Below are 25,980 nucleotides of genomic sequence, written 5' to 3' on the forward strand. Positions count from 1 at the left end.
CCTGAAACGGTCCCTAGCCTGTACTGTACCCTGAGCAGTGGCACTTGTTGCCTGGAAGAGGTGCTAGCTGGCACAGGGCTCCTGATTTAGACTGACAGTGGAATGTTTTTTCAGCCTTTTAGTTGACTAATACAGATGTAGCCTGTATTTGCTCCTCATAAATATTTATAGAATCATACTGAACTCTACTTCAGTGCTGTGGCTTTCCCCTGCCTGTGACCTGTGAATGCTCCTTGTCTGTGACAAGCTTCAGCCTTTTTCCCAGAGAAGATGCTATCTTTGCTTGACGCAAATTGAAGAAACTTTTTAACATCTTATCTGACCAGGAAGGGAGTCAAGAGACAATTGGATGTTATGAGCTCTCCCTCTCTGGCTGATGGGGAAACTGGGCAGGTTACAACAGTGTGCATCTCATAGTGGATCAAGTGTCTGTCTAATCTCTTGCACATCTCCCAAGACGCAAATAATAGGAGAACAAACACTTTGCAGTCCCTTTAAGGGGCTTAGGAGTGTTGCCCTCTGAAGGGCTACTCTGTGAATGAGCGTTTACTTGCTATTGTTTTAATTATTCGATAACTTGATCTGCATTGTCTTTATAACAGACTCCAGGAAAACACGGAGCTGAATGCAGATTTGCTGGTTACCATTTTGTCTTCAGCACAATATTTGATACTCTGCAGGTGGTAATGCATTTGATGTGCATTGATGTCTGAGGAAATAAGTTGGTATCCAGATCTGCCTTTACTTTCGGATTGTTGCTTTTAACTTGTATGAGATATATATAGTGACACCATTAACTGAGCTTTTTCTTTGAATTTAATGCTTTGACAGGGAATAGGAATTTTAGTAATTACAGCATTGAATTCAAATGTCAACAAAATGTATCATTGTGTTCATGTTCTGTCAGTTGGATGCTTTTATCTAACATCTATTAATACAATTTCACATTTTTCCATGTTATTGCATATGTTTGACTTTGATGTTGTCTTTAAAGACCAATGCATTTTCCCCTCATCCTGAATTTTGTTTGAATTCAGAAAGGTAATAGCCCTTAGCTATCTTACAGCAGTCTTTGAAGCTTAACTCTGTCTGTAAGCTTACTTAGGGCCAGATTTTTGTCTGACCTTCAAACAAATTTGTTAATTTGTTTTGACTTTGCCCAGCCTACATAAAGATGAGCTTATTTTGTAGTGCAGAGCAATTAACTCTCCAAGAGGAATGTAAAAGGTAAGTATAGGACAGGGCCTTCCTGTTCCATGTCGAACAAATTAACAAACAGTAGCTGTGTTTCATGAAGTTAGTGTAGGCTCTCATGGGGAGAAAAGCTCTGCCTCACCTTTAGCTAGATAATAAGCTGTTAAAAATGTATGTACTACACAACTACATGTATAGCTTTTACTCACCATGACTTTGAAACTCTTTTAATTTGTCCAGCACTTCTTCATAAACTAATAAAAATCCTATTTATGTGGAAACAATCATCAAAATATCAGGAAACACTGGACGATTAACCTTCCAGTTAGATTCCACTTAGATTAGTTTTTTTAAGCATTTCTCTTTAATGAATTATCTAAATTGGTAAAATACCAGATGTTGTTATCACTAATGTAAGCTTTTGTCAGTAACTGTCACACACTAGGAAGAGCTCAAATATATTTCTGCAACATAACTAGACAAAACCATTTGGAACAATCTTCTGGACAATTCTTTGGTGGTTTAATAAGCTGGAAGTAAATATAACTTCTCCAAAGCATGTGATGGATTCCACATTAGAAGAATGGAAGAGGATTTTTTTCTCTTCCTTGTGCTAATTCTATTCAGTAAATGGCTTTATTCTTGTTCCCTCCTGGTCATTTTTGACTTGGAGTGTTGCCTCTCTCCAGGATAGTGAGATAGACTAGGCTCTCAGGAAGAATGCTCTAGAATCTTTTGCTTCCAGAAATATACAGCAGACTCTTGGTCTCCTGTCACAACAGAGTTCTCACAGCTTTGTAAAAGGATTGACTATCTGTTGTTTAATTGGCTTTGAGGTTTTTCCTAGTCAAAGCTGCTAAATTTTTAACTAATACCGTCTGCATTTTGGAGGAGTGGCAGCACCCCTCCTTACTTGTCTCACAGAACTGTAGGAGAATAATATAATTTAACTTCTGTCTGGTGTGTGGGCTGAGGCATTTGATCAGGCCACATAAAAGCTCCCTTGATTGACATCAGGCTGGAGTCAGTAATGTAATATGGGAAGACCCCTTGTGCTTTTTCAGAGCTGCTCCAGTTCCTTGTGCACAGCAAGCATAGGAGCTTAATTCCTGCAGCTCTCAAAACCCATGGCAAGCATCCATTACTGGATCTTGGAGGAAGGTAATATGAATTCATTGTACCAACTAAGCAGATACTTCTTGGTCTGCAGAGTGTAGGTGAGATATTTGTGCATGGCTGAGTGAAAAGTCATGCATCATTCTTCTTCCCTTCCCTGCCCTCCCTCCCCCCCTCCATTTTTTCCTGGTAAGATCTTAATCTGTGAAAGAACTTCTGTACCGTTTCCAGTGGCTCTGCCCACAAGGCTTACTGCTTGGAAAGCTGGTGTTGGAGACTCTCTGGGAAATTGGCCCACCTTCCTGAAATTTCCTTGCTTCAGATCTTGTTAGAGAAGAATTATCTTTTCCTCTGAAGGTGTCAATGTTGTTGCCATCTGGGTGTGAATCATTTCAAAGTGAAAGTGCATGATGTGCTTGGAGCATATTTAGTTTGTACTTCTTTTATGTTGTCAAGATGCTGATTCTGGGGTCTGGGGATGAGTGCTGGAGTCCTTGGTTCCCGTTTAGTCCACAAAAATTCTCAGGCCATAGCAGTAAGTCCTTTGAAGATGATGCTGATATTGTGGAAGCAGAGGGTTGCCCAAAGAGCTTTCTGTGGTAAAGTTGTGTATTCAACTTAGGATTGTGGACTTTGGGGAAAATGAAAGTCTGGGCACTTCCAGCCGTTGCTGAAAAGTATTTTTCAGAGAAGAAAAGATTATAACTTACTAGACCTGAGAGTGGGCTTGTGCCCTACTTTGCCCTGTTAATGTGACTCAGCTACCTTGTTTTGCCTCTTCGGTGGCTGTACTGTCAAACAACTACACAAAACCGGTGGTGAGTTCCTCGTGTGAGATCTGCCTTGCAGTCTGATATAGAGATATCACTACCTGAAATCCTGGTGTTGTGAGGGAGTAGCAGGGGTGACATTATAAACCTGTTAGAGTTTCTGTACTAAGAAAAGCTTGCTCCTGTTACGCTCACTGTAGTACCTGATACATTCAGGATTTCAGTTGTGTTGCTTTGCCATATTGAGACCCTTCTACTCAGGTGCAGAACACTGGAGACAAGTAGTGACATAAAGTGGGATTCCTCGTCTAACTGTAAATGTCTGGATATCTTCTAGTCACTGAGGGGGGAAATGGCTTCTGTGGGCTACAACTTAACCTCTCTCTAAGGCTGGTGAATCATGCCACAAGGAATGACTCTTACCCTTGTTGGCTACAAAGAGGTGCGGTGAATGTGAAAGGTCAGCCTGTGATTCAGAGTAATCTCTAAATCTGGGCAGATAAATCCCATTTTTAGTGTCTCGTTGTGTGTGTTAGGACCACTGCATGGTTAATAAGAACAGAAGTGCTTTGTTCAAAGGATGTTTGTACATGTTGAACAGCAACAATCTATGGGATCTGGCTGACAAACAATGGTTTTGTGAGGGTCAGGCCAGCCCAACACTTGAGATCAGAGAGCATTGCTGGTGGGGTCAAGAATTAAAAACGCTGTTGGAGGCCCAAAGATTGGGACATGGTAGAGATCTTCAAAGGCTATAAACTATGTATAATTTGAAAGGAAGGCCCTAGTGGGTATTTTATGCATGAACATCACTGAAACATCTAAATGTGCTGGATGGATGCCCAGCTCCACACCCCAGTGCTTTGGCTGGCCACCAAGCAGTACTTTAGGCAACTGAAATTGGTAAGCCACAGAAACTAAAGGAAAGCATGGGTGGACGAGTGTATGTTTGTGCTTGCAAGCAGCTGTAGCAAATAAGAATGAAGTGGGTTTTTTGCTTTGAAATTACTTAGACAAGAGACAAGTGTTAACATTAAGAACCAATGACATTGTTTTATTTTAAAGGTTTATTTTGAGACTTTTTGCTATAAAACTGAAGAAAACAATAGGAATATCAGTCAAGCTGTGGTCTAGGAAGATGGCCAGAGCGATGTGTTTTAAGTATTTCTTTACCAGATTTTGGTGATTTATTACACCAGATGCTTAATGTTGTAGTACCCAAGCTGAATATACTGTCTTTTATGAAGGATTTAAGTTTGAGTTATCTCAGTATTTGTTCAGCAGCCCAGAGCTTCTTCTAAAATCTGCCTTTCAAAGCTTGACAAGATGGCATCTAACTTAAGGCTCTTGAGATTTTTGGAAACAAATAACTTCCACATAAACTGCCATGACAAGAACTGATACTTTGAGGCTATTTTCATTCCGGATTGTCTACAAGCTCAGCGTCTTGCCTAGTATATCTTTGGAGTTGTCTCTCTTGAAGTATTTCTTCTGAATCTGAACTAATACCTCACTTTTCTACCATCTTGCCCACTTGAACATTGTGCTCCGTGGTGTTCTTTGCTGCTACTGTATCTGAAAAAGAAGTATTAGCAAGAATTTGGAGGGTGCCTGAAGTAGTTGGCTCTCCATATCTCTTCTCCTGTGAGCATGATTCTTTTCCAGGTTATCACAGTTACGGAGTTCTTAAACTTGCTTGAGGAGTTCTGTTGTATGATAACTATCTGAAAGAAAGCTATTTCCCCCCTGGCTTTAGTAGATAAGATGTTACATTCTTGCTCTAATGCAGCTTGAATGTCTTACTCTTATGGAGGACTTGGGACATAAGTTGTCAATGACAGTCAATACATGCAATAGCTGTTACAGAGAGATACCAAAGCTAAAGCTCTTAGTTTCAGGTAGTTTGAGTGTGTTTTTCTTTTTTTGGTGAAGAATGGTTAGAACTTGTCTTACCCCATGGTGGAGTTACTCTGTTTGATCTCACTTCTGTCTGCTACCCAGATAGCTCCCTGCTGTTAGTTTTTGCTGCATAAACTGTAAGTGTGATGCTGCTGTGTGGGAACACTTCGTGTTTCTGCCTGGAGGGTTTCTCTGTAGTTTCAGTCTTCCTTATGAGTCAGTGAGCTGCTGTGGTCAGTTTGGTAATGTTGGATTTACCTGACTCCTCCTTGTGTCAGTGATGTGGCCAGATATTTCTGGGACCTTTCTGTGTAAGCATTTTCTGGATAAATAATCTGTAGTGTTTCTCTTACAGCTTTATTTGTGACCCTGGGTATTTTTCTACCCTCATATAGTGGCTTTAGTTTTAATGCAGTTTAGTGGTGGTGATTGTAAAGCAGATTGTTACTTCTGTTCCCTGTTCATTGATAACATGGCAGAAACATCTGAAGTCAGGAGGCAGCTCTGAGAAGTGTCATCTGAGAAGTGTCATCTGCTAAGGTCAAGAGGGTAAATTTGCTCCTCATAGAGGGAAAGTGGTTGAGCTGCATAGAGAAAGCAAGAAATACAGACTGCTTTTATCAGTCGAATCTGAAAGATTGGACTTCATGTGCAGTAGGAAAACTCTCTGAAACATTCACTGCAAGCTACTGAAGTGTGGGCAGAGACCCTGTGTTCTGGGGCAGAGTTAGAAGTCTTACTAACATTTAGAAGTTGAAATTGCTGCATTATAACACTGAGTCTAAATGGAGGTTCTGTCAAGCATCATATGGCACTGGCTGCCATGTGGAGGGCTTTGAAGACTTTTCCAAGAGTTGGAGCTAAGAATGGCAGATATATTTGTCTGCTAGTTTTTTTCTATCTACATTTTTGTTTGCTCCTATTTTTTTGGATGCTGACTCCATTGACTGTAAAGTCGTCTTATTGCTGAATCTATTGTGGCACCTAACTGAAAGTAGACATTTGAGATACCACTGTGTACTCATGGTCTGTTCATTGCAATTGCTGCTTCTGTGCTATTTGGACCAAGGACTAGTTTTATGGATGTAAAGATATAGATGGTCTGTGTCCTAGTTTTGTGCCAGACCAGGTCAAGGCCTGGGCAAGAACCATTGCTTCTGTATTGGGTTTTCCATATGAAGACTATTTAGAAATGTGGGCAGGACGGGATCAACAATGTACTCAGGCATATCACCAAGAGTTCAGGATTTAGGTGTGCTAAAGTGTGTCTACTTCATGTTCCCAGGGAAGATTTTATTTTCTCTTGAGAATGGCCCTATAACCTTATAACGTCTGATTCAGAAATTGGGGAGGATTCATTTTAAAAATGAAAGTATTTGGTTACCTGTTTTTAGCAGCAGAATAGGCTAGTTAATCCTTTGAAGTCATAGCTTAGTCATATTTAAAATAACCAAACAATCCCTTTTAATTTGTATAAATCATGACCCTAAAAGCTGTAGAGGAAACAAGACATGGGTTGGTTTGGAAAGGACCTAAAGATCATCTAGTTCCAACCTCCCTGCCGCCAGCAGGGACAGACACCTTCCACTATCTCCAGACGTTAAGCTCTCAGTAAACTGAATACTTGTGATAATGATGTTCAGTACAGAGTTGTTACGTCCACACAAATCACAACATTGAATTCTTATGGTTACTGTTAAACAGGCATGAGAGGTTGAAAAGGCACACCTTTTCAGCTCTATCACCTTACTTCATCAGAGCCTTTCACTTAGAATATTCACAGAGCAAAACCAGATATTTTTTTATTTTGTTAAGCTTTTTCCTAAGCTTTTAAACCGTTTTAGGACTGAAAGGCTCAAGATTTTAATTTGGTGTGTGTGATTTTGTGGTTGTTTTGGGGCGAATTTTTGTTGGCTTTTTTGTTTGCTCTGTTTTGCTTTTATTTTTGTTTGCTCAGTTTTGAATACCAGTTACTTGTTGAAACTGCATTTTTTCCTAGTAATGGGGGAAACCCTTCTCTTGTTGTCTGGTATGTGAAAGTGAGAGCAAGGATTAGTTGTTGATTTGTTTTGCAGGTAAAGAAAGCCTTTTTTGCCTTGGTGGCAAATGGTGTGAGAGCAGCTCCACTGTGGGAGAGTAAAAAACAGAGTTTTGTAGGTAAGTAGTTCTGACATTATTCAGGATTATTTGAATTTTCAGAGTTGTGGAAGGGGCTAGTGATCATCTAACACATCCTGGGGACAGACTGGCAAAGAGGGTTTCTCCTTTTTATGAGGTGGAGTGATAGGTTTCATAGTGATCCTGTGCTTTGTAAATCATGATTCTTCTAGGTCCTAACCTCCTGAAGTTTGGTCTCTAATACGTGCCTGTCACTGTGTATTTAAAAATTAAGGTAACGGTCACAAAAAAGGAAAGCTGGAAATAGGAAATAAAATTTAATGTTACAATATGTGACACAAGCACGTCTTTCTCTGCACATTCTCAGTAAGGTGTACAGAGAAATCTTAAAATACCAGAACCAATACTGAATATTAAAGATATGTCCCATATTGAGAGAAAAACCTTAGATCTATATATTGTTTTTTTTTTTAAAGTCGTGTAATTAATTCTCACAACAATCATTTCACAAAATTAGGTCTTTGTTGCAGTTAGAAAATAGGATCATAGTAGCAGATAAAAATGTGCTGCCTGTGACCTGGAATGTAGATTGAGGGTTCTTGGAAATGAACAGTAGATACTTTATAAAGCATTTGTTAAAATACTTCAAATCTCCAAGGGTTGAAGAACAGTTGTTTCATGTAGTACAGCATAGGAATGGTTTGTCTTCTGCATTTCATTTCTTTTTCTACCTATAACTAAGCTGTAGTGATTTTAATCTGACCTCCAGAACAATTTTTTCCCTTCCACATTACTCGTTTTCTTCAGTTTAGATGTATGTGGAGCATTTACATCTTCTTAAATGTAGAACTTGAAAGCTCAAAAAAATGAGTGTTTTCAGTTAACTAGACTAATCATAAATATTATATAGTTTAGTGGTTAAAATGTCTATACTATGGATGTGCTATCTCCTTTAAAAAGACTCCTGTTTCAATACAGGCTTTGAGGATTATTGTGGAAATAATTGAATGAAGTTCTTCAATTAGTATTATTCAAGAAAATGGATTATACTGTTCCTTCATTTGAGTCTGAGTGCCTGCCTGACTTGGCAAGTACGTGAGAGTGTGTCTTTCTTGAAAATAAAAGGCAAGGATAGGTCTCCAGCCTTTAAGGATGTTCTAAACTCCTTTTCTTTCCATGCTTTTGGGGACAGATGCAGTCTGGTCTTGAGCTTTTGTTTGAGTCAGACCGAAAGAAGAGAATCACATAGGTTATAATTTTGAATATTAATCCAGATATCTGCTTTTATAGGGCAGTATTATATCAGTGTGAAAGTGAATATTCATAGTTTTGGAATTCCACTTTTGTTTAGTCCAATACCAATGGTACGTTACATGGATTTAATCTTCATTAAATTATATATTGTGAATATAAATGTAGAACTCTCAGCTATTTTCTTTGAGTGTACATCTGAACAACTTTTTTTCTTTATGTATCACTTGTTACAGGAATGTTAACAATTACAGATTTCATTAACATACTGCATAGATACTATAAGTCTCCAATGGTGAGTATGATGTTAAGGTACACTTTATTTGTCATACAGAACCAGGGGCTGAAATATCAAATTGAAAGCTTGATGATGATCGTTATTAAAATTAGCCTGTGGAAGCTTAGTCATGTTACAGGTATACTCTCTGTGGTTTAGTGAATGAAAAGATGGCTTTGTGAGCAAGGCTTTGAGAATGGCATCTGGACACCTGGGTTCAGTTCCCAGCTTTAGCCATGAAAGTACTAGGAGCTTTGGCAGGTAACAGAATCTGCTTCAGCTATACACATATGAACATGAGGAATTTTCTTAATCACTGCTACCATTTATTATGTTTTGTTTGGTGCTGTACTGGAATGATGACCTTCATTTTGGATGCAAGGCTCCACTTAATGTTGTAAGCAATGAATAATGCATTTGAGATGAAGGATCTGGCTTGACAGACTTACTGAAAACTAGATGTGATACAAATATGAAGGACAATATTTGATAATTAATTGCTGTGTTTATGTGTGTTCAGGTTGCTTCAGCTTCAAAGCACACATTTCAACAGCAATCAGCTCTATATAAATGACAAATATCCACCACAAAGCATTTGGGGAGAATATCTTTAAATTACATGCAAAAGTTCTTTGTATTTGAAGATCTGGTACATAGCGGTGCGTGGTTGGAGTGTTCCCATAAAGATCTCTGTCTCATAACCATGGCAGAGCCGATCCAAAAGGAGTGTGTGGAGTTCAACACCACGCTAGCTTACATGGCTTGGATGCATTAAAAGTTTACTCTGTTCTTGGAATAAACAAGTTAAACTAGTTAAATATATGCAAATATTTTAGTTCCATGGCTGAATTGCACAATCAGTGGGAGATGTGTTGACTTCAATTAACTGCAATTTAAAATTCCCATTGGCAGTCAGCTGATGAATTCACTGCATTTACATCCATTTCTTGTTCCTGTCAAAGCACAATTCTCCCCTACCAATTAAAATGTGTACTGTATTTACTAGCTGAACAATCAAGAGCAGTTGGATGAGGCAGACATACGAAATATTTGGCTTGTCACAAAGCTAATGTTAGTTTTTTTTTAATTTATAGTGAAATTCTTGTCACATGTCAGTGTGCTGCACTGTCCTTCCTTCTTGGTAAAGGTTACACAACCCTCAATCTAAAATGCTTCTAATTTCTCCATGTCCTGCTTCAGTCCTGTTTGCATTGCTTGACATCCTATTCCATAGCTGTGATTAAAGTGGCAGCAGAAGGAGGAATAGTGACAGGGTTTGACTTAAGTGATTGATATATTATTAAAATCATGTTCCATCGAGGTGCACTCTAGTTAACACAGGTAAGATTATGCTGAAAATATAATTATTTTGATCATGCTTTCTAAATGCATCATGACACGTACAGTGCGAAGCATGTTGCTGCTCTTGTACTAGATAATACCTTTAAATGATTGATGAGGAAGTTTCTCCCTTGCATGTGGTCCAAGAGCTAGATCTAGCCTCATCTCATCCGTATTTAAAGTGGTCTCCTATTCTTCTGATCACTTCGGTAGATCTTCTGACCTGAATTCTGCTGTCTTAACTACCTTTTGTCAAGCTTCCCAAAAAATTATTTGACTTCCTTGTGTAGGTAACACTTAGCCAAAAATGGTGTATTTGAGTAGTCCAATTATAGTATATCAGTTTAACATTCCCTTATACTCTTCAAAGGATGCTAATTCCAGAGAGTAATCATTAAGTCTCCTTTAGCTCAAAGATAAATGTACTAGGTTTCATGGAGACTTCTACCATTCACCTATAAACTCTTCAGCTTTGGCAGTGTTCAAAGAGGTGCCTGACAGAGAAGAGCTGTGTAAGGGCTGATAGACACCTCTGGCCCAGGCTATAGCAAGTGCAATTACTGTTACAAGTGGCTGGCTTGCAACTTGGTACCTTCAGAGAAGGGTAGCATCACATCTGAAGGACTTCTAGAAAACCATCAGCAAGGTGAAAGGAGCTGCTATAGGGAGGTTATGCAGTCTTTTGGGCAAAGAACTTTGTGAAGTAGCTGCTGAACATCAGGAAGTTGGGGATGTGACAGTGTCTCTCCTGGTTTTCTGTTAAACATAAGAGATTGGACTCTTGAGGGTGGTTTGCCATTGCTGATCTGATTTGATAAGCTGCCATCAAAAGTTGCAGACTTGCCACATCCTTTGTCATTTGCCTGTCCTTTGTGTGAGCCAGTTAAGGAAGCTAAACCAGCAGAAAGATGGAAATGTTTTTGTAACCTTTTTTGGCCTGTTTTATTCCTGGGAGCAGCTGAGCACAGGTCAGATGAACAGCATTGCTGGCACAGGAGAAATGCTGAGGGCATGCATGGCTTAGGTACAGAGTCTGAAAACATCTGAAGAATCTAACACCAGTAAAAGATTAAGCTTGGGGAGAGCAAGGAAGAACATTCAGCGTAGGTTCTTCTGACTGAACTGTGCTCTTGCTCACTTGATCAAGTAATCAAGCGAACCAGTAAAATTTATCTCTGTTAGCATTAAGAAATCAAATGATGAACATAAGCTTTTAACTGGTTTGGGTGAAGAACTGCCATGATTTATTTTAGGTGAGATAAATTACTAAGGAGATGCATTTGCATCTAGAAGAAAGCTAGACTACAAACCTAGGCAAGTGAAAGATCTTCCGTGTTGCTTGAAATGTTAGGTCCAATATGGTTCTCTAGATGGAGCAGGACTGCACCCTTTCTTCTTGTTACTGCCAAGAAATGTTATTTCAGACTGTTCTTATTCTGTTAGATTGTCTGCAGTGAAATGTAAGGAAACTACTCAGGTATGCACAAGCCATTAATGATGTTGGCTTTAAAATTAGTACTTCAGGCTAAACTTTCCATCTACCCATTGTAGGTTCAGATTTACGAATTGGAGGAGCACAAGATAGAAACCTGGAGGGGTAAGAATATTTACTACTTCATTGATAGTTTAGTATGTTTCTAATGTTCTTCATTAGTAGTACTGGATTTTTGTAATTAATCATAGATGTAGCCTGTCTCCACATAATTTTTCATGAAACCAGAAGTAGTAGTAAAAGCTTGTCTGTTAGCTCTGGCTGCCTTTTTAAAAGCTTGTCTGTTAGCTCCGGCTGCCTTTTTATTTTTTCTTAATCTGAAACAGGATGTGGGCTAGAATGGTCTGGGCTAAGTACCACTTTGCCTCCAATTTAAGATGAGCGCCACTTTGCCTTTTAAGAAAGAAAAAACAATGGAGTAAGGCTGCATGCATGGCTGTACTGTTGATTAGTGTATGTGGAGTGGACGTGTGAGAGCAAGGATGCAGAGTGACTGGATGACCATATCAATTGAGTGAACTGATGGATAAGCAGCAAAATATGCCTGAGTGAAGTGCATGATGCAACTAGGAAATTGTAAAACATGCTGGATGTGAATAGAAGTGCTGAACGCAGGGAGGAAGCTTTATGTGAAAAATAGAACATCTGCCATAAAACAATGTATAGAAGTACTCCAGCTGGGGAGGAGAAGCTGGTGAAGAATTATTTGCTGCTGTTGCAGTGACCCCTGGTGGTATTTGCGGTAGTCCTGATCTGAAAAAAATAGTCTTTTCGATGTCAATAGATGAATGTGACTAAGTGGTAGAGTAACTGAAGAAACTGTCTCTATTGCTGTCTTTCTTCCACTTAATTTCGTAAGAATGAATTCATAAAATGTTTTCATAAGAAAAGCTGATGTTTGCCTATAAAGTGTTAATGGTCAATTTTATTTTCTATACACAGAGCTTTATTTACAAGAGACATTTAAACCTTTAGTGAACATCTCCCCAGATGCAAGGTAGGATTTTGCTTTTCACTTCTCTAGTGATTGCCTCCAATAATGATATGCTATATCCTCAGGAAAATTGTCATCAAGTCATGAATAAGTCATTTCATTAATTCATAAGGAATGTATTTGGAGTGGTAGCTGGTTGCAAAGGCAAAGAATATTGTTAACACAACAAAACAGTAAAATTGTCTTCAGTCAGAGATGCAGCAAGAAAAGTATTGGAATAAAGACAGTGCAGTAGGGTATTTGTGAAAGGATATCTCGAGTCAGGTTGAGACACGATTGAGAACTGGACTTGGGTTCAGTGACAGTAAGGATCATTTAGTGAAATTTTCTAATAATTGTTTTGATTTAGTTGCCTGTATGTACTTATCCATTAAAATGTTCTTCCTAGAAAATGTAACAAAAATTTGGGATTGAAATAAACAGTGAAGAACGGAGTATTCCTGATGTATCTGAAGAGAAGTACCCATTCTGAGTGCAGGGATACTGTGAGCACAGCACTTAATGGAAAAAGGATAATATTTCTGCTGTAGTTTCTACCACAAAAAGAAACTTCTCATCTCTTTACTGGTTTTGGATGCTCAAGAGTAGATTGTTGATACATCAACATATGTTGTCTATAGTCTTATATGTTGCAGAGGTTTATCTGAAATCCCTAAATGTCTGTTTCCTGTAGCATTAAAGGTGATGCAAATAATTACTCCCAATAGGCACTTGATGGAGGGTTGTAAGTATCCATGTATATTGACACGACTCATCAGAATTCATTTTAATTTTTTTTCTCTTCAGCCTTTTTGATGCTGTATATTCATTGATCAAAAACAAAATCCACAGATTGCCAGTTATAGATCCAGTCAGTGGAAATGCACTTTATATACTTACCCATAAAAGAATCCTCAAGTTCCTCCAGCTTTTTGTAAGTATTTGAGGTTATGCTTTTCTTAACTGATTTCCCCCCCATCGCCAACCCCTGCATTCTTAGTACAGAAACTTCATTATAAACTACTATATTCATTGTTTGTATCTTCTTTTGATAACTGAGAAATTAAAGTTTACGGCAGGACCTGTACGTTACCTTTACTTTGTTTTAGTCATTTAAAGAAAATTAAACACCAAGGACTTGTCCCAGCTATTTGAGTACTATTCTGTCCTTTCTGGAAGATGTACTTGGCCACAGAAGCTGGCTTACATAAAAAGAAAAAGGAAACATCTCCCAGAGATTATCATTACTCACTCTAGCTTATGTTAGTCATGTTAGGAATGACTAGCAGGCCAAAGCAACCAACGAGTTGAAAATAGTCTTCAGTGTATCTAGTATGCTTTATTGTCTTCTCCCTCCACTTTCAGTGGAATGACATAGCTTAGGGTCAAAAGCTTTCAGTGATGAGTTACTACAAAAACAAATGGCCAAAAAACAGTTACATAGGCTTAATTTGGAGCTTCTTTGAACAGAAATAATGCTTCTAGATCTCAGCTTGTCTTGGCTATACATGAAGTTAGTAGCAGGTTATAATGATCTGTGAGAGTCACTTGGAATGTAAATGGATGAGAGAATACAGATTTCCTAACATACATACCAATTGTATGGAAACGTAGAAAGTGCACAAAACTGCATTGTAAATACATCTATTCTAACTTCCCTAGATGTCAGAGATGCCAAAGCCTGCCTTTATGAAGAAGAATCTGGATGAACTTGGAATAGGAACTTACCATAACATTGCCTTCATACATCCAGACACTCCTATCATTAAAGCCTTGAATATATTTGTAGAGAGAAGGATATCAGCATTGCCTGTTGTGGATGAGTCAGGTGTGTGTTTGGTTTCTGTATGCAGATAAGGCCAAACCCTGGACCGATTTGGGGGAGTGGGGTGGAGGGAAGAAGAAAGAGTGAAAACTTAAAGGAGACAGGAAGAAAGGGAATAAAAATATTTATGCAAGATATATGCTGATAGGCTTGGAAGTGCTTGGTGGTTTGGTGTAGGTTGTTTGGTTTTTTCCTGTCTTCCCTTCATGACCTGTCTGAAAGACAGAAGCAAGAAAATTAATTTTGTATTTTGAGCACTTCATTAATGACTTCTTTTTTTCTTTTTAGGAAAAGTTGTAGATATTTATTCCAAATTTGATGTAATAGTAAGTATATATTTTTAATTCTATTAAATATTTCATGTGCAGTAAGGATTTGCAAATTAATTTGTTAGTTTTGGCTGCTTTGTTCCTTATATTTGGTTCACAAACTGAAGAAAACAGATTTGCCTTGCACTGCATTTTTAAATTATTTATGTGAGCTATTTCAGGTGCCTGCTGCTCTAGATGTTACAGGCTTGTTATGTTTGCTTCTCTTTCTGAAATAGGATATTATTTGCCTAGTCACTGCCATTCTAGTCTGCAAACAGTGTTCTTAATACTGAAAACTTCAGTGTTCTTGCCTGTCTTCTAGATATTTGTCTTCTTGTTCTTTGGGGCTCTCTGCTGTTGAAGACCCTGTTCTTCCACAAAAGCTGGTCAGGAAAGAAGTAGTAGCTATAGCCAGAGTGATCTAACACATTAAAGACAAGGAAATTTCATAGTTGGTGGGTTCAGAGCTTCAACTTACTTTGTAACTGACTTAGACTTTGAGGCAGGACATGATTCCTTTATTTTCCATTCATTTGCAGAAAAACACCAAAAGGAAGAGTAATCCTTATGCTTTTCACGTCAAGAATGACAGGATTTTTAGAAACACTTTGGAAAAACTATGTGCTGGCATCAGGAAAATAATAAAATAATAATAAAACCATGACAAAGGTTTTAGGATATAACTGCTAGTCCCAAGTAGGAACTAGGAAGGACATAGGGCATTGATTATTATTTGAGATTTTCCTCACATACAGGGTGGGGGCGAAAGATGATTTTATTAAAAAAGAATGACCTCTTGAGGCTTCCAGCTTCTATCAGTCGTCTTCAACCTGATCTTCAAGCTTTGAAATAAGACCAAAAAAATACCTGAAATGCCTATTCAGATCTTACACTAAACAGAATTTGCAAGGTTCAGATGGTGATTTTAACTTCAAACCATGTGGCTATTATGCTTAGTTAAACCAGTGGTTTAAGTTATGCTTTTATATACAGCTGGCAAAGTTGCTAGGTATAACAAGAGTTCTGAAGTAATTTTCAGTTTCTTAATGGGAGAAACCTAGGAATGGTGTGATGGATACGAAATAGCTTCATGTAACATAACATTGTAGAGTAGTTTCAATTTGCAGAGGCTTTTTATGTTCTCCTATTGTCCTTCATTAGGAATTAGGAGTTAAGTAAGTAAAACTGCTTGTGTTGTCATGATCATCGCAAAACTACCATGTCAGATTCAGTGTAATTCAATCCAAAAACTTGATCAACTGCAGTATATCTAGCCAAAAAATAATTCCATTTTATTGCTTGGTCTAGTGTTTTCAGTTTAAAGTTCTGTCTTTCTTCGTCCTTCAGTGCACAAAATCAATAATAGGCCAGGATGTGCCAATACTATCAAAATATCACAGCGTGATCACCTACAAAGGAAATCTTTTGCTGTTCTACAAGCAAGATTCTGTTCTTAAAACGAAAGTTGCAAATATCTTGGTTTTATTACTTTTAGTCGTGGTGCTTTATATTATTTTTATAGTACTTATTGAAATAATATTTATACACACACACACAAATTTGTTGTGAAGTGGCAGTGCCATCACAGCCCAGGAGAGGGAGTTTGAGCCCACAAATAAAGGTGAAGAAAATCTTTATTCTCTGCTGGGTTCTCCACTAAGATCTACTTCATGGGTGGTGTTCAGAGCAGTTGGGCTCCTCCTCTATCCTATGAAAAACAATCAACCAAAAATTGTATATTCTTAAAGTATATTTTATATATTCTAAATCTTGCATAACTTCATCTTTGCATTTTCTGCTCATGGCGAAAACACAAGTGACATCAAGGCAAACATCAGATAGCAAAGCATGATGGTATTCATCAGCCTAATGCCCATCACAAAAATGTTTATCAATTAACCCTATTTGTGATAAGGTTTTTAACATAAGTGCATGCTTGGCTGCTCCCAAAAAGTGAAGCTGAAGAGCATCTGCTTTGTCTTATATATGACTTGGAATAGTCTCAATTTACAGCAGGAATGTGTGTCTACTTGATGCCAAAATATTTACTGAGTACTTTATTACTAAGTACTGAGATGTGTTATGTGCCTTGGGCTCTTTTCAGAATCTTGCTGCTGAAAAAACCTATAATAACCTAGATATCACGGTGACACAAGCTCTACAGCACCGCTCGCAGTATTTTGAAGGTGTTGTAAAGTGTAGTATGCTGGAAACACTGGAGACCATTGTGGATAGAATAGTGAAGGCTGAGGTGAGTTTGGGTTTTATTTCTCCCCTCTAGTGTAAGCTAAAAGTAGTATTACCAAACTAAGAAATAGTAGAAATTTCTCCTTTTAAGTTATTTTGATTACTTGGTGAAAGGATGTTTTTCATAACCACCTGTGTTGGGTATCAGTTTGCTTTATAGACTGGGATTAGAGATGTTTATAGGAATGTGCAAAATATCTTACAGTTCCTCTGTAATTACTCAATTACCTGTCTCTCTTTTATGACATGAACTGAATTCAAAGCTTCTTTGAAATAATTGAGTTTCTTCCCAGCCTACCTTAAGTTTTGCAGACAAATAATTCTTTAAACTCCATCGTATACAACTAGGTTGATTGATATATTGTTCAGCAAATGTAATGGGTACAGTTAGTTAATGCATACAGAGTCCTGCATTGATTTCATACAAATACTCTGAAACAGGGCCTGAAAATAGATTCTTGTGAGGAAGCCTCCAATGATTTACCTGTGCATCCTATTCTTCTAGAGCTGTTTGTCTTGTTTGATAGGACTGGGAACATACACATGGAAGTGAATGAGTACATAAGAGGTGAATTGAGTATTTAGGTCTTTCTCTGTTATGCCTCTCTGCAGAAGAAAATCAGTATTACCTGAGGTGTAATTGACTCCATGTAGATGCTTCTTCACTTACAAGATGATTTACTTTTTTTTTACTTCAGGGCTGTAACCTTGATAGGAGTAAAATTTCCACTTTGAACCCCTTAGAACCTGCATTAGGCAATTTTTACTCACCTTTCTGCATCTGCTTGATTTCCCCCCTCCCTTCCTGAAACTGAATAATTTTATCATTGCTGATACACAAATTTTCAAATGTGGATAATTTTATTATTATCTTAAGAAGCTTTAGACGTTTGGGCTTCAAAAACAACTCCTACCCTTTCATTCAGTCTAAACATAGTGAGATGAGATATGAAAATGAGTCAGTCAAAACTACAAGCTATTTTTAGCTGCCAGACGAGTGCTTGATCTTACTGGAAATGAAACAATTGCATTGTCCATTTTTCTTGAATTCATTACACTGAGAGAAGAATAACTATGTACATATATAGAAGATAACCCAAACTAATATCACCAACAGAGTTGCATCAAAAAGGAAATGCATCAATGTGGTCTCTCCCCTCCCCACTCCTTTTCTTTCCTCACTGTGTCAGACAGGTATTTGACTATTCAAATAATTCAGTGCTCCTCCTTTCTTGTATCTGACTAGCAATGAAGTGGTTGACCTCAACCATGAATTAACATCTCTCTTTAAAAATACGGTCGTATTGTTGATAAATCTTTCTTCCCAGCTGTGTCTGTGTATTAACACTGCCGTGAATTTGCACAGATGAGTTGAAACTTTCCTTTCATGTGAAATGAAGGATTTTGAATGAGGATTTTAAAACCAATCTGGCACTCATACTCAACTGTGAGAAAAATTCAGCTACAATCAACTTGTCAAGATACAACAAGTTTTAGTGCCATGCCTCTGAAAAAAATATTTTTCAGAAGGAAGCCTCATTTTATTTACTTTTTGAGATCACAGGCTGAGTTGGGCAGAGCCTGTAAGCTGGGTAAAAGTCTTACGTGAGTGCTACTTTCTGAGAGCAGAAGTCTTTTAAAGACCTAGATACTGGCTGAGCTGTCACTTCAAATCTGATTTTGTTGCCGTGTCAGATAGCTGTGTGCTTTTTAAACATGCACTAGTTTTTATGTAGGGCAGGCATGTCTGCACTGAGGAGGAGAGCCACAAAGAGGATCAGGGAGCTGGAGCACCTCCTCTATGCAGACAGGCTGAGAGAGTTGGGATTGTTCAGCCTCGAGAAGAGAAGGCTCTATGGAGACCTTAGAGCAGCTTTCCAATACTTAAAGGCTCAAAGGGGGCCCACAGTAAAGATGAGGAGGGACTCTCTTTATCAGGGAGTGTAGCGATAGGACAAGGGGTAAGAGTTTTAAACTGAAAGAGGGGATATTAGGAAGAGATTCTTTGGGTGGTGAGATACTGGAGCAGGCTGCCCAGAGAAGTTGTGGATGTCCCATCCCTGGAAGTGTTTCAGGCTGGGTTGGATGGGGCTTTTAGCAACCTGATCTAGTGGAAGGTGTTCCCTGCCTTCTAGTTGGAACTAGATGACCTTTTAAAGGTCTGTTCAACCAAAATCATTCTGTGATTGGTATTGCTAACACTTTGAACCATTCTTTTTTTTTTTTTTTCCCCTACTCGTGCACTTTAAGATCTTTTTAGTTTTCTTTCCTATAGCTATTACATCAAATCAGGCAAATCTCTCAGAATATTTTCCCTGCTTTCAGGTCCATCGATTGGTGGTAGTGAATGAAGCAGATAGCATTGTGGGTATCATCTCCCTTTCTGACATTCTACAAGCTTTGGTACTCACACCAGCAGGTATGGGTGTTGCCTTCTGACCTGTGCCATAAGTCATTTGGCAGGGTGTACACTTATTAACGTTTTAATGGGCAATAAGGGATGAAGTTGAATGTTTTGTGTACAGACAACATCTACAACAGGGCCCCTTACCTACCTTCCCAAATGTCTGTGCTCTGCCCCACTGTGGATGTAGCTGTGCTTTCTCTAGTAACTCTGCAAAACCACTTCCTAGGAGCCCTGCAGCAGTCCAGCTCTGCTGTGGGTTTTGGTTGGCACAGCTGTCAGAGACAGTACCCCAGGCCACCAGCATTATTCCAGTAGAAACCTCCAGTGTCTTACTAAACATGATCTGGTTCCTTTTAACAAGAGGCTCCAACAATAGATTTATTTCTGATACTTTTTATGTTGATTGGTTAAGGGCAGTTGGTTTGGGGCTTTTTTTTTCCTTTATTGGAGGTTTGTCTTTTGGGGGGTTTTATTGTATTCTGGGTGTGTTGGTGTTTTTGTTTGGTTTGGGTTGTTTTGGGGTCTTTTAAAGTTTTGCCCAGGTTACTAAGCTGCTTTAAGTTCTTAACTGTAACTTCACTTTGAACATGTAAATGACTTCAGTGTCACAAGAACTAAAGAAAAGCCCTCTTTTCTTTTGGCTTTGTGAGGAAGACAAAAAATGTCTTGAAGACCTCAAGTTTATCTCAAAAAGCAAACAGAGCTGGATATGTCCTTCAGAAAAAGTCTAAATGTGAGCTTCATTGGAAGCTCTTACTGGTAGATAATTCAGTAATGGAAAAGCCTTTCTCTTCTGCAGTTGTAAAAAAACCCAAAAATTAAAAAAAATACAAAAACAACTAGTTAGTTCACTTTTTTAAAATAGAAAGACTTCTCTGAAATAAGTGATGGGTGATACTGCTTCAGTGTCAGTGCATCTGGTTCCTTGAAATGACCTGGAAGAGCATGCAACCCAGCTTTCTCTGAAAGGTATGAGCATGAGAAACAGGCCCAAAGGCCTGGGTCCAGAGGACTCATTTGCCCAGAAGGAGAATGGAGGGGTTGTATCCATCCCAAGAGGGAGGTGTAAAGACAGGCAGAGGAGGTAGTTTCCCTCCTGACTGGAGGATAGGAAGATCGAAGGGAGTAGTAGAATTATTGTTAATGGTGCAGAGTTTATTGGAATTTGGAGCAAAGATGAACCTGGATACTGACAAACTGAGAGCTTTGCTATACTGGAATTACATAGATTTCTCAGTAGTGCTCTGTAATTCAGAAGCACAGCTCCTGCTCCCATACTCTGGGCCATGCGTTTCTAGTGTTTAGTGTGTAGCAGCACCCACACTCATGGCACTCTGAGCTGCTCTAACAGCTTGATCTAAACTGAAATTGAAGCAGCAAAAAAGCTGCAGAGTTTTGTCAGTTTGGCGCACACTGAACAGGCTCACAGAAGAGCCTAGCAGTGATTACAGGGCCTAGAGCAGCAAAGGGGGCATGGATTATGCCACTGGAAGAGATGAGGTGAAGGAAGGCATCTTTTAGGAACAGTTAGACATTAGATTGCAGTTACACAGGCAACTGCTTGATTTTAGATTAGAACTTGTCTTATGAAGTGAGGATGTCTGCCATGTAGATTTTGTTTGTAGAGTCCAGAATGTGATGAACCTCTTAAAGTGGTTGTGCAAGAACAATGGGATAAACCATGCCCTAAATTGTCCATCTTCTTCACAGACTATAAAGAAAACATTGACTGGCAGGAATTAAGACCAGCCTATGTCAGGGAGAAAAGTGTCAGTTACGATGTTAAATCTGGCTGTATTTGATGAATCCTTCAGTGTTTGATTATACATTACAAGTAGTAACTCCAGGTTGCTGGCAAGAGATTCTTTCTCTCTGGAGTGAGATGCTGAAGCCAAACTCCCCATAGGGTTCGGTTGTTGCCCAGCATGTGGCTAGTTTGAGTATTTGGAGGAGAGGCAAAATGCTGTGCAGTCCTGCTGAGCAGGTCTCTTGGATCTTTCCCAGGAAAAATGGGTCCATCATCCCAGTGTAGTTCAACTGAGTTCTCATTACTTAGTTCCCAAGCAGGACTTCATTTTTGAGACTATGATGATGATTAGGCCTGGCTCCTGAACTAATGGGCAGGTTTGGGATGTACCTTTTTGGTTGGGTTTATATTTTTTGCTGGTGAGAATTTTCAAAGCCACTTGTAGTAACTTCCCAGAAGAGTTCTTTAGACTACCTGCCAATGAAGTTAGAAGCAATGATGGTCTCGAAGCCTTCCCCACTCTGTTTCACATGAGCATTTTCATCATGCCCATCTGTAAGTGGTATCCAGCTTTAAGATTCTGATAACAGGGTCAGACAGAGTTCCAGCATTCAGAATGAGCAGTGCTTTTCCAGAAGCCAAGCTGTGTGCACAGGGAAATCACACATGCTTTCCTCTTCTGTTAACAGGTGCCAAACAAAAGGAGAACGAAAGTGAATGACTGCTGTGAATGTATCCACTGCTGTAGGAGAACCTGAACAAAGTTTCTGGGTCAAGTTTGTCTCAAGAACAGTGACTGCAATAGAACAGAGCAGGATGGTTGAGAATGTGTATTGGGACTTAGTGATGGATGATGAGTCTATTCCCCCCAGTGATGTCGCAAAAAAAGCAGCATGACAAAAGCTTATGTTAAAATGTAGGCTTGTACTTCAAAATGTCTTCAAAACATTTGCTGGAAGACTTCACATGATGTCCTTCATTAAAATGCACTGTACTCTGAAACTTTTTCATTTTGTATTTGGCAGAAGTCACTGGTCAGCAATGGATATATGTGACATAAGGCAAGTGTATGGCATATTCATATCATAGTGCCTTATGTCAAAATACAGCAATATGTCATCACTGTTGCCCATCACTGTCAAAGGAAGTGTTGTGCTAAATGAGACACTGTATTTGAATGTGAAAGTCTTTAAACCTAAAACCAAATCAGTTTCAGTTCTCATCAGATTTGTCATAAAAGCTGTAATTTGAACATTGATAGACTTTAAACCTTCTATGACAGTTTTGTGTTAAATGTTGCATTCTGAACTGAGATGTAAAGCAAGACTGATTTTAAAAACAGCTTTATTTATTTTTACTTTCATGACGATTTTTTACACATCTTTGGTGGATAGCTAAAATTTCACCATATTCATTAATAAACTGTTGATTGTTATACAAATAAGTGGTAGATTTTTCTCATTATTTAAATCTCTGGAGTTGCAGAAGATGTGGCCTATTGATCAGTCCACATTACTTGAGTTGAAGATTCCAGAGGCATGGATGAAAGTGCTCAGTACTGTAATACACAGGCACCACAGAGGAAACAAGGTGCCAGAGAACAGTATTTTCATCTGTATTAAAGTGTAAAACAATATTTGTACAGCCAACATGAACCTTTTTTCATTGTATATGATTTGTACAGAAGTGGAGGAGAGAGGAAAGCTGTGGGTTATTTGCTAATGTAAATGTACTGTAAAGCTTGAAGATGAGACTTTTATAATTGTAGATTCTTGTAGATGGAAGTAATTAAACCCTACAACATCAGTTTGCTTTTAGCAGTTCTTGCCAAGTTCTTCTGCATATATAAATGTACATGTACTTTGAGTGTGGACTAAGTATAGAAGCATTCTTCTTTTCCTTTGATTTCAGAGGTGGCTTCTGCTAATGTGATAATGCAGGCAGGGCTGCTCTGTGCTGTCTTTCCAGCCTGGACACTACGCTGGGATAATGCAGTGAAATGAATGCATTATTTTTCCATTTATATGCACTGAGGTAAAAGGTTACTGGATTTCAGTTTGCTTATAAAATTAGAGGTGATTCATAGTAAGGGAAAACCCTTTCATCAGCACTCTTTCACTTTCTAAAAGAATTTAAATTTAGAACTAAATGTGTGACATTTTTCTTCTTATTGGCATTTTTCATGTATAAAAATATTCCTGTGTAGTTCACAATGGAAACTGTTCTCTTAGACTTTATCTCTTATTTCACTCTGTGAAAAACATGGTTGTCTCCTCTAGCACCTTTTCTGACTGGGTAAATATTGACTCTTCCCTGTAGTTCCAGATGGTATGGAATTGAAACAGCTGCTTTGGCCTAACACCAGCCATACCTGGGCCCTGGTGCTGACTGCTGCTGTCTGAGATCAGCACAGCGCTGATTATCTTTCTTGTGGAGTGATAGAAATTAAAAAGAGTGGTGCCTGTTCTGGGGGTAGGGGGTGGATAATTTGTGGTAAAGGAGAACTCTGAATTAAAGATAAATGATCAGCACTGCTACATGCCAATGCCACCCAAGCCACAGAGATGCAATACTGTGAAAGCTCAGGCATGGCTCCAGTACCTGTCCTGTAGCCTCCTCTGGAGGTGGGATATCAGGGACTATCTAAATCCAAATCTCCCTGTGACTAATCTGCATAAGCATATTCTTCAGCCCTAGACTCAAGGTATTTTTTAATATAAGGATTGAACAACTCTGAGGTATTTTATGTACTTCATTTTTTTAACAAAGTCTTTTGGCTCCATTCCTTGCAGACAGCTTTGGGCCTGTCTGCACAAACTGGTATGCAGAAAGCCAGAATGAATTTGCAGTTTTCCAACAACCACACACGGGACGGGCTTCCTATTTTACCATTACAGGTGCTGTTGACATGTTTCGGACACAGGACCAGGAAAATTAGGGAAAGCAACCTCCTCAGGGATGCAAAACTGTATTTAGAGAGCATCTACCCTTACTGTCTGGAATTTAGTTCTGAATTTCACATTTGTGGGAAGCAGAGCTGCAGTGTAACTCCAGCAGCATGAATAAATAGCAGTGCTCTCAAAGGTACTGTGTGTGCTGGCACAAGTGCCAGTGCTAATGCAGTAGACAAAGCTAAAGCAATCAAGTCATTTTTAATACAGATCAGTTTCGGGGGGAGATACAAAAATGCTCATGCCAGCATAAGGGAAGGGTGACTCAGCAGCACTGACTTTATATGGTTTGTGAGGGCTCTCTATGGAAGAGCATCAAGAAAATGTCATTAAACTTGGGTTGTTGCACATTTTCTCCTCTGGACAGGCAGTAAGCAGTGGCTCCACGTACTCTTTTTTTTTTTTTTTTTTTTTTTTCCTTCCAGACACGGACAATGCCGCAAATGGAGCTGGTGGCAGTGAGCATCCCCACTGTATGCTGAAAGCTTGTTCAGTAACACCGATGTGAATGGATGTGAAATGCTCTACAAAGGGATTTTGCTTTAACCAGTGAGCCTATAAAATGCGATTGATTGATTGATTGATTGCTGTGCTTCCCTCTGTGTTTCCTGGCCCAGCAATAGACATCTGTAAAAGAGAATTACTCCAAAGGGATTCTTGGTCTTAAAAGGGAGCAGATCAAGTTTCGGGTTTACCTGCCCCAGATATTTTTTGGTGTTCAGGTGTAAGAAAGTGTTTCTTACTAGATTTCAGCCCTCAATGTTTTTTGGTATCTAAAGATGCTCTGAACTAATACAGGAAAAAAAGTCAGGCTTTGCTAGCATTGGTCACTTGAGTGATGTTTTACTTCTGGAATCCTTTAATCTAAAAGGTCTAAGATCTTTAAGCCCAGCTCCTTGACAGTATTTGAGCTGAACTGCAATTGTTGCATATCCAAGGCCTATTCATCTGCTTTTACTAAGGAATAGTTGGCTGGGAATGCTTGGCTAACAGAGAGAGCCAGCCTCACCTTCTGAGGCCAGAGCTCTTGTCCTCAGAGCCGATGAGCAATCTGACTGAGGCTGTTCCAAGGCTATGCACTGCTTTGAGAACACCCTTTGCCATCTTTGGAAAGAGTGTAAGGTAAGTCACATCTTGCAGTTTTGGTCCAGCTAGAAGGAAAAGCACATGTGCTTAAGCTGTCCCACAGTAGGCTCTCTAACTGTACTGAGCTCTCCAGTTTTAAGTAAGCAGTTCACTTCAAAAGTGTCTTATGAACTTTCACCCCTTATGCTCTCATATTGAGCACTTATTAGAGGCAATTTCCAGAGGAAAATGCCACTCTCAATGATTTAATACTACCCTTGTAACCACATCGTACATTTATGCAAAATGCATGCTCCTGACACTGCTCTTTACTCTGAACTTGAGGCTTTAAGTGTGGTTTTGAAAGTGACTTTCTCAGTACACATTTGTGTGATGACAGCAGTCAGACCTGTTCCCAGGGAAGTGAATGGGAACAGGAGATGATCAGCACTCACAGGAAAAAGTACTTACAGAGTGTGTCCTTGCCAGCTGCACACTAGGGTCTGCATGGCATCAGCCTGTGATGGCAGTAGCCCCTGTGAACCACATGCATTTCTTAACTACTTCTGTGAAGGCTTTGCCAGGGTTTCTGCACTGTGGAAATGCAGGGACAAGTGTAAGAGTGAACTGAACGTACTTTGTAACCTCTGTGAGCAGCAGAGTCTGTGCTGTACGTGTGGAAGCATGCCCAATGCAAACACTGGACACACTTCAAAGTACTCCCAGGGAAGGTCCTGATTTGGGAAAGGACAGGGCAGGTAATTACACTGGTAATTGCTGTTACAGGAATTGAATGCACGAGTCAGAGCTGTTCTGTATTTGTGGGTTTCTATGTGCTGTATTACCATAGAAATACTTGACTGACAAGTTTACTACATTAAATTAATCATGGCTTCTTCATCACAGAAAAGCAGATACAGGCAACAAAGGAGACACATTACATTCTTGCAGCCTCCCTCAAGGTTGCTTCCTTGTCTCACTGCACACACTTTGTTG

The 25,980-nt window shown here is 39.0% G+C and overlaps 1 protein-coding gene across 3 annotated transcripts in view; it reads left to right on the plus strand.

Annotated features, from left to right (window-relative positions):
• PRKAG2 (protein kinase AMP-activated non-catalytic subunit gamma 2) overlaps positions 1-22,399 on the plus strand; it is a 92,765-nt gene extending 70,366 nt beyond the window's left edge. For all 3 annotated transcript variants that reach the window (XM_054390131.1, XM_054390129.1, XM_054390132.1), the window contains 10 exons: positions 7,055-7,136; positions 8,585-8,643; positions 11,518-11,563; positions 12,401-12,455; positions 13,239-13,365; positions 14,094-14,259; positions 14,545-14,582; positions 16,672-16,818; positions 19,140-19,233; positions 21,658-22,399. In XM_054390131.1, the coding sequence (XP_054246106.1) occupies positions 7,055-7,136; positions 8,585-8,643; positions 11,518-11,563; positions 12,401-12,455; positions 13,239-13,365; positions 14,094-14,259; positions 14,545-14,582; positions 16,672-16,818; positions 19,140-19,233; positions 21,658-21,689 (846 nt within the window). In that variant the 3' untranslated portion in view covers positions 21,690-22,399. The remainder of the gene's footprint in view (positions 1-7,054; positions 7,137-8,584; positions 8,644-11,517; positions 11,564-12,400; positions 12,456-13,238; positions 13,366-14,093; positions 14,260-14,544; positions 14,583-16,671; positions 16,819-19,139; positions 19,234-21,657) is intronic.
• The last annotated feature ends 3,581 nt before the right edge of the window (positions 22,400-25,980 follow it).

This window comes from Indicator indicator, chromosome 20 (genome assembly GCF_027791375.1).
Source record: "Indicator indicator isolate 239-I01 chromosome 20, UM_Iind_1.1, whole genome shotgun sequence".
In the NCBI taxonomy this organism is placed as follows: domain Eukaryota; kingdom Metazoa; phylum Chordata; class Aves; order Piciformes; family Indicatoridae; genus Indicator; species Indicator indicator.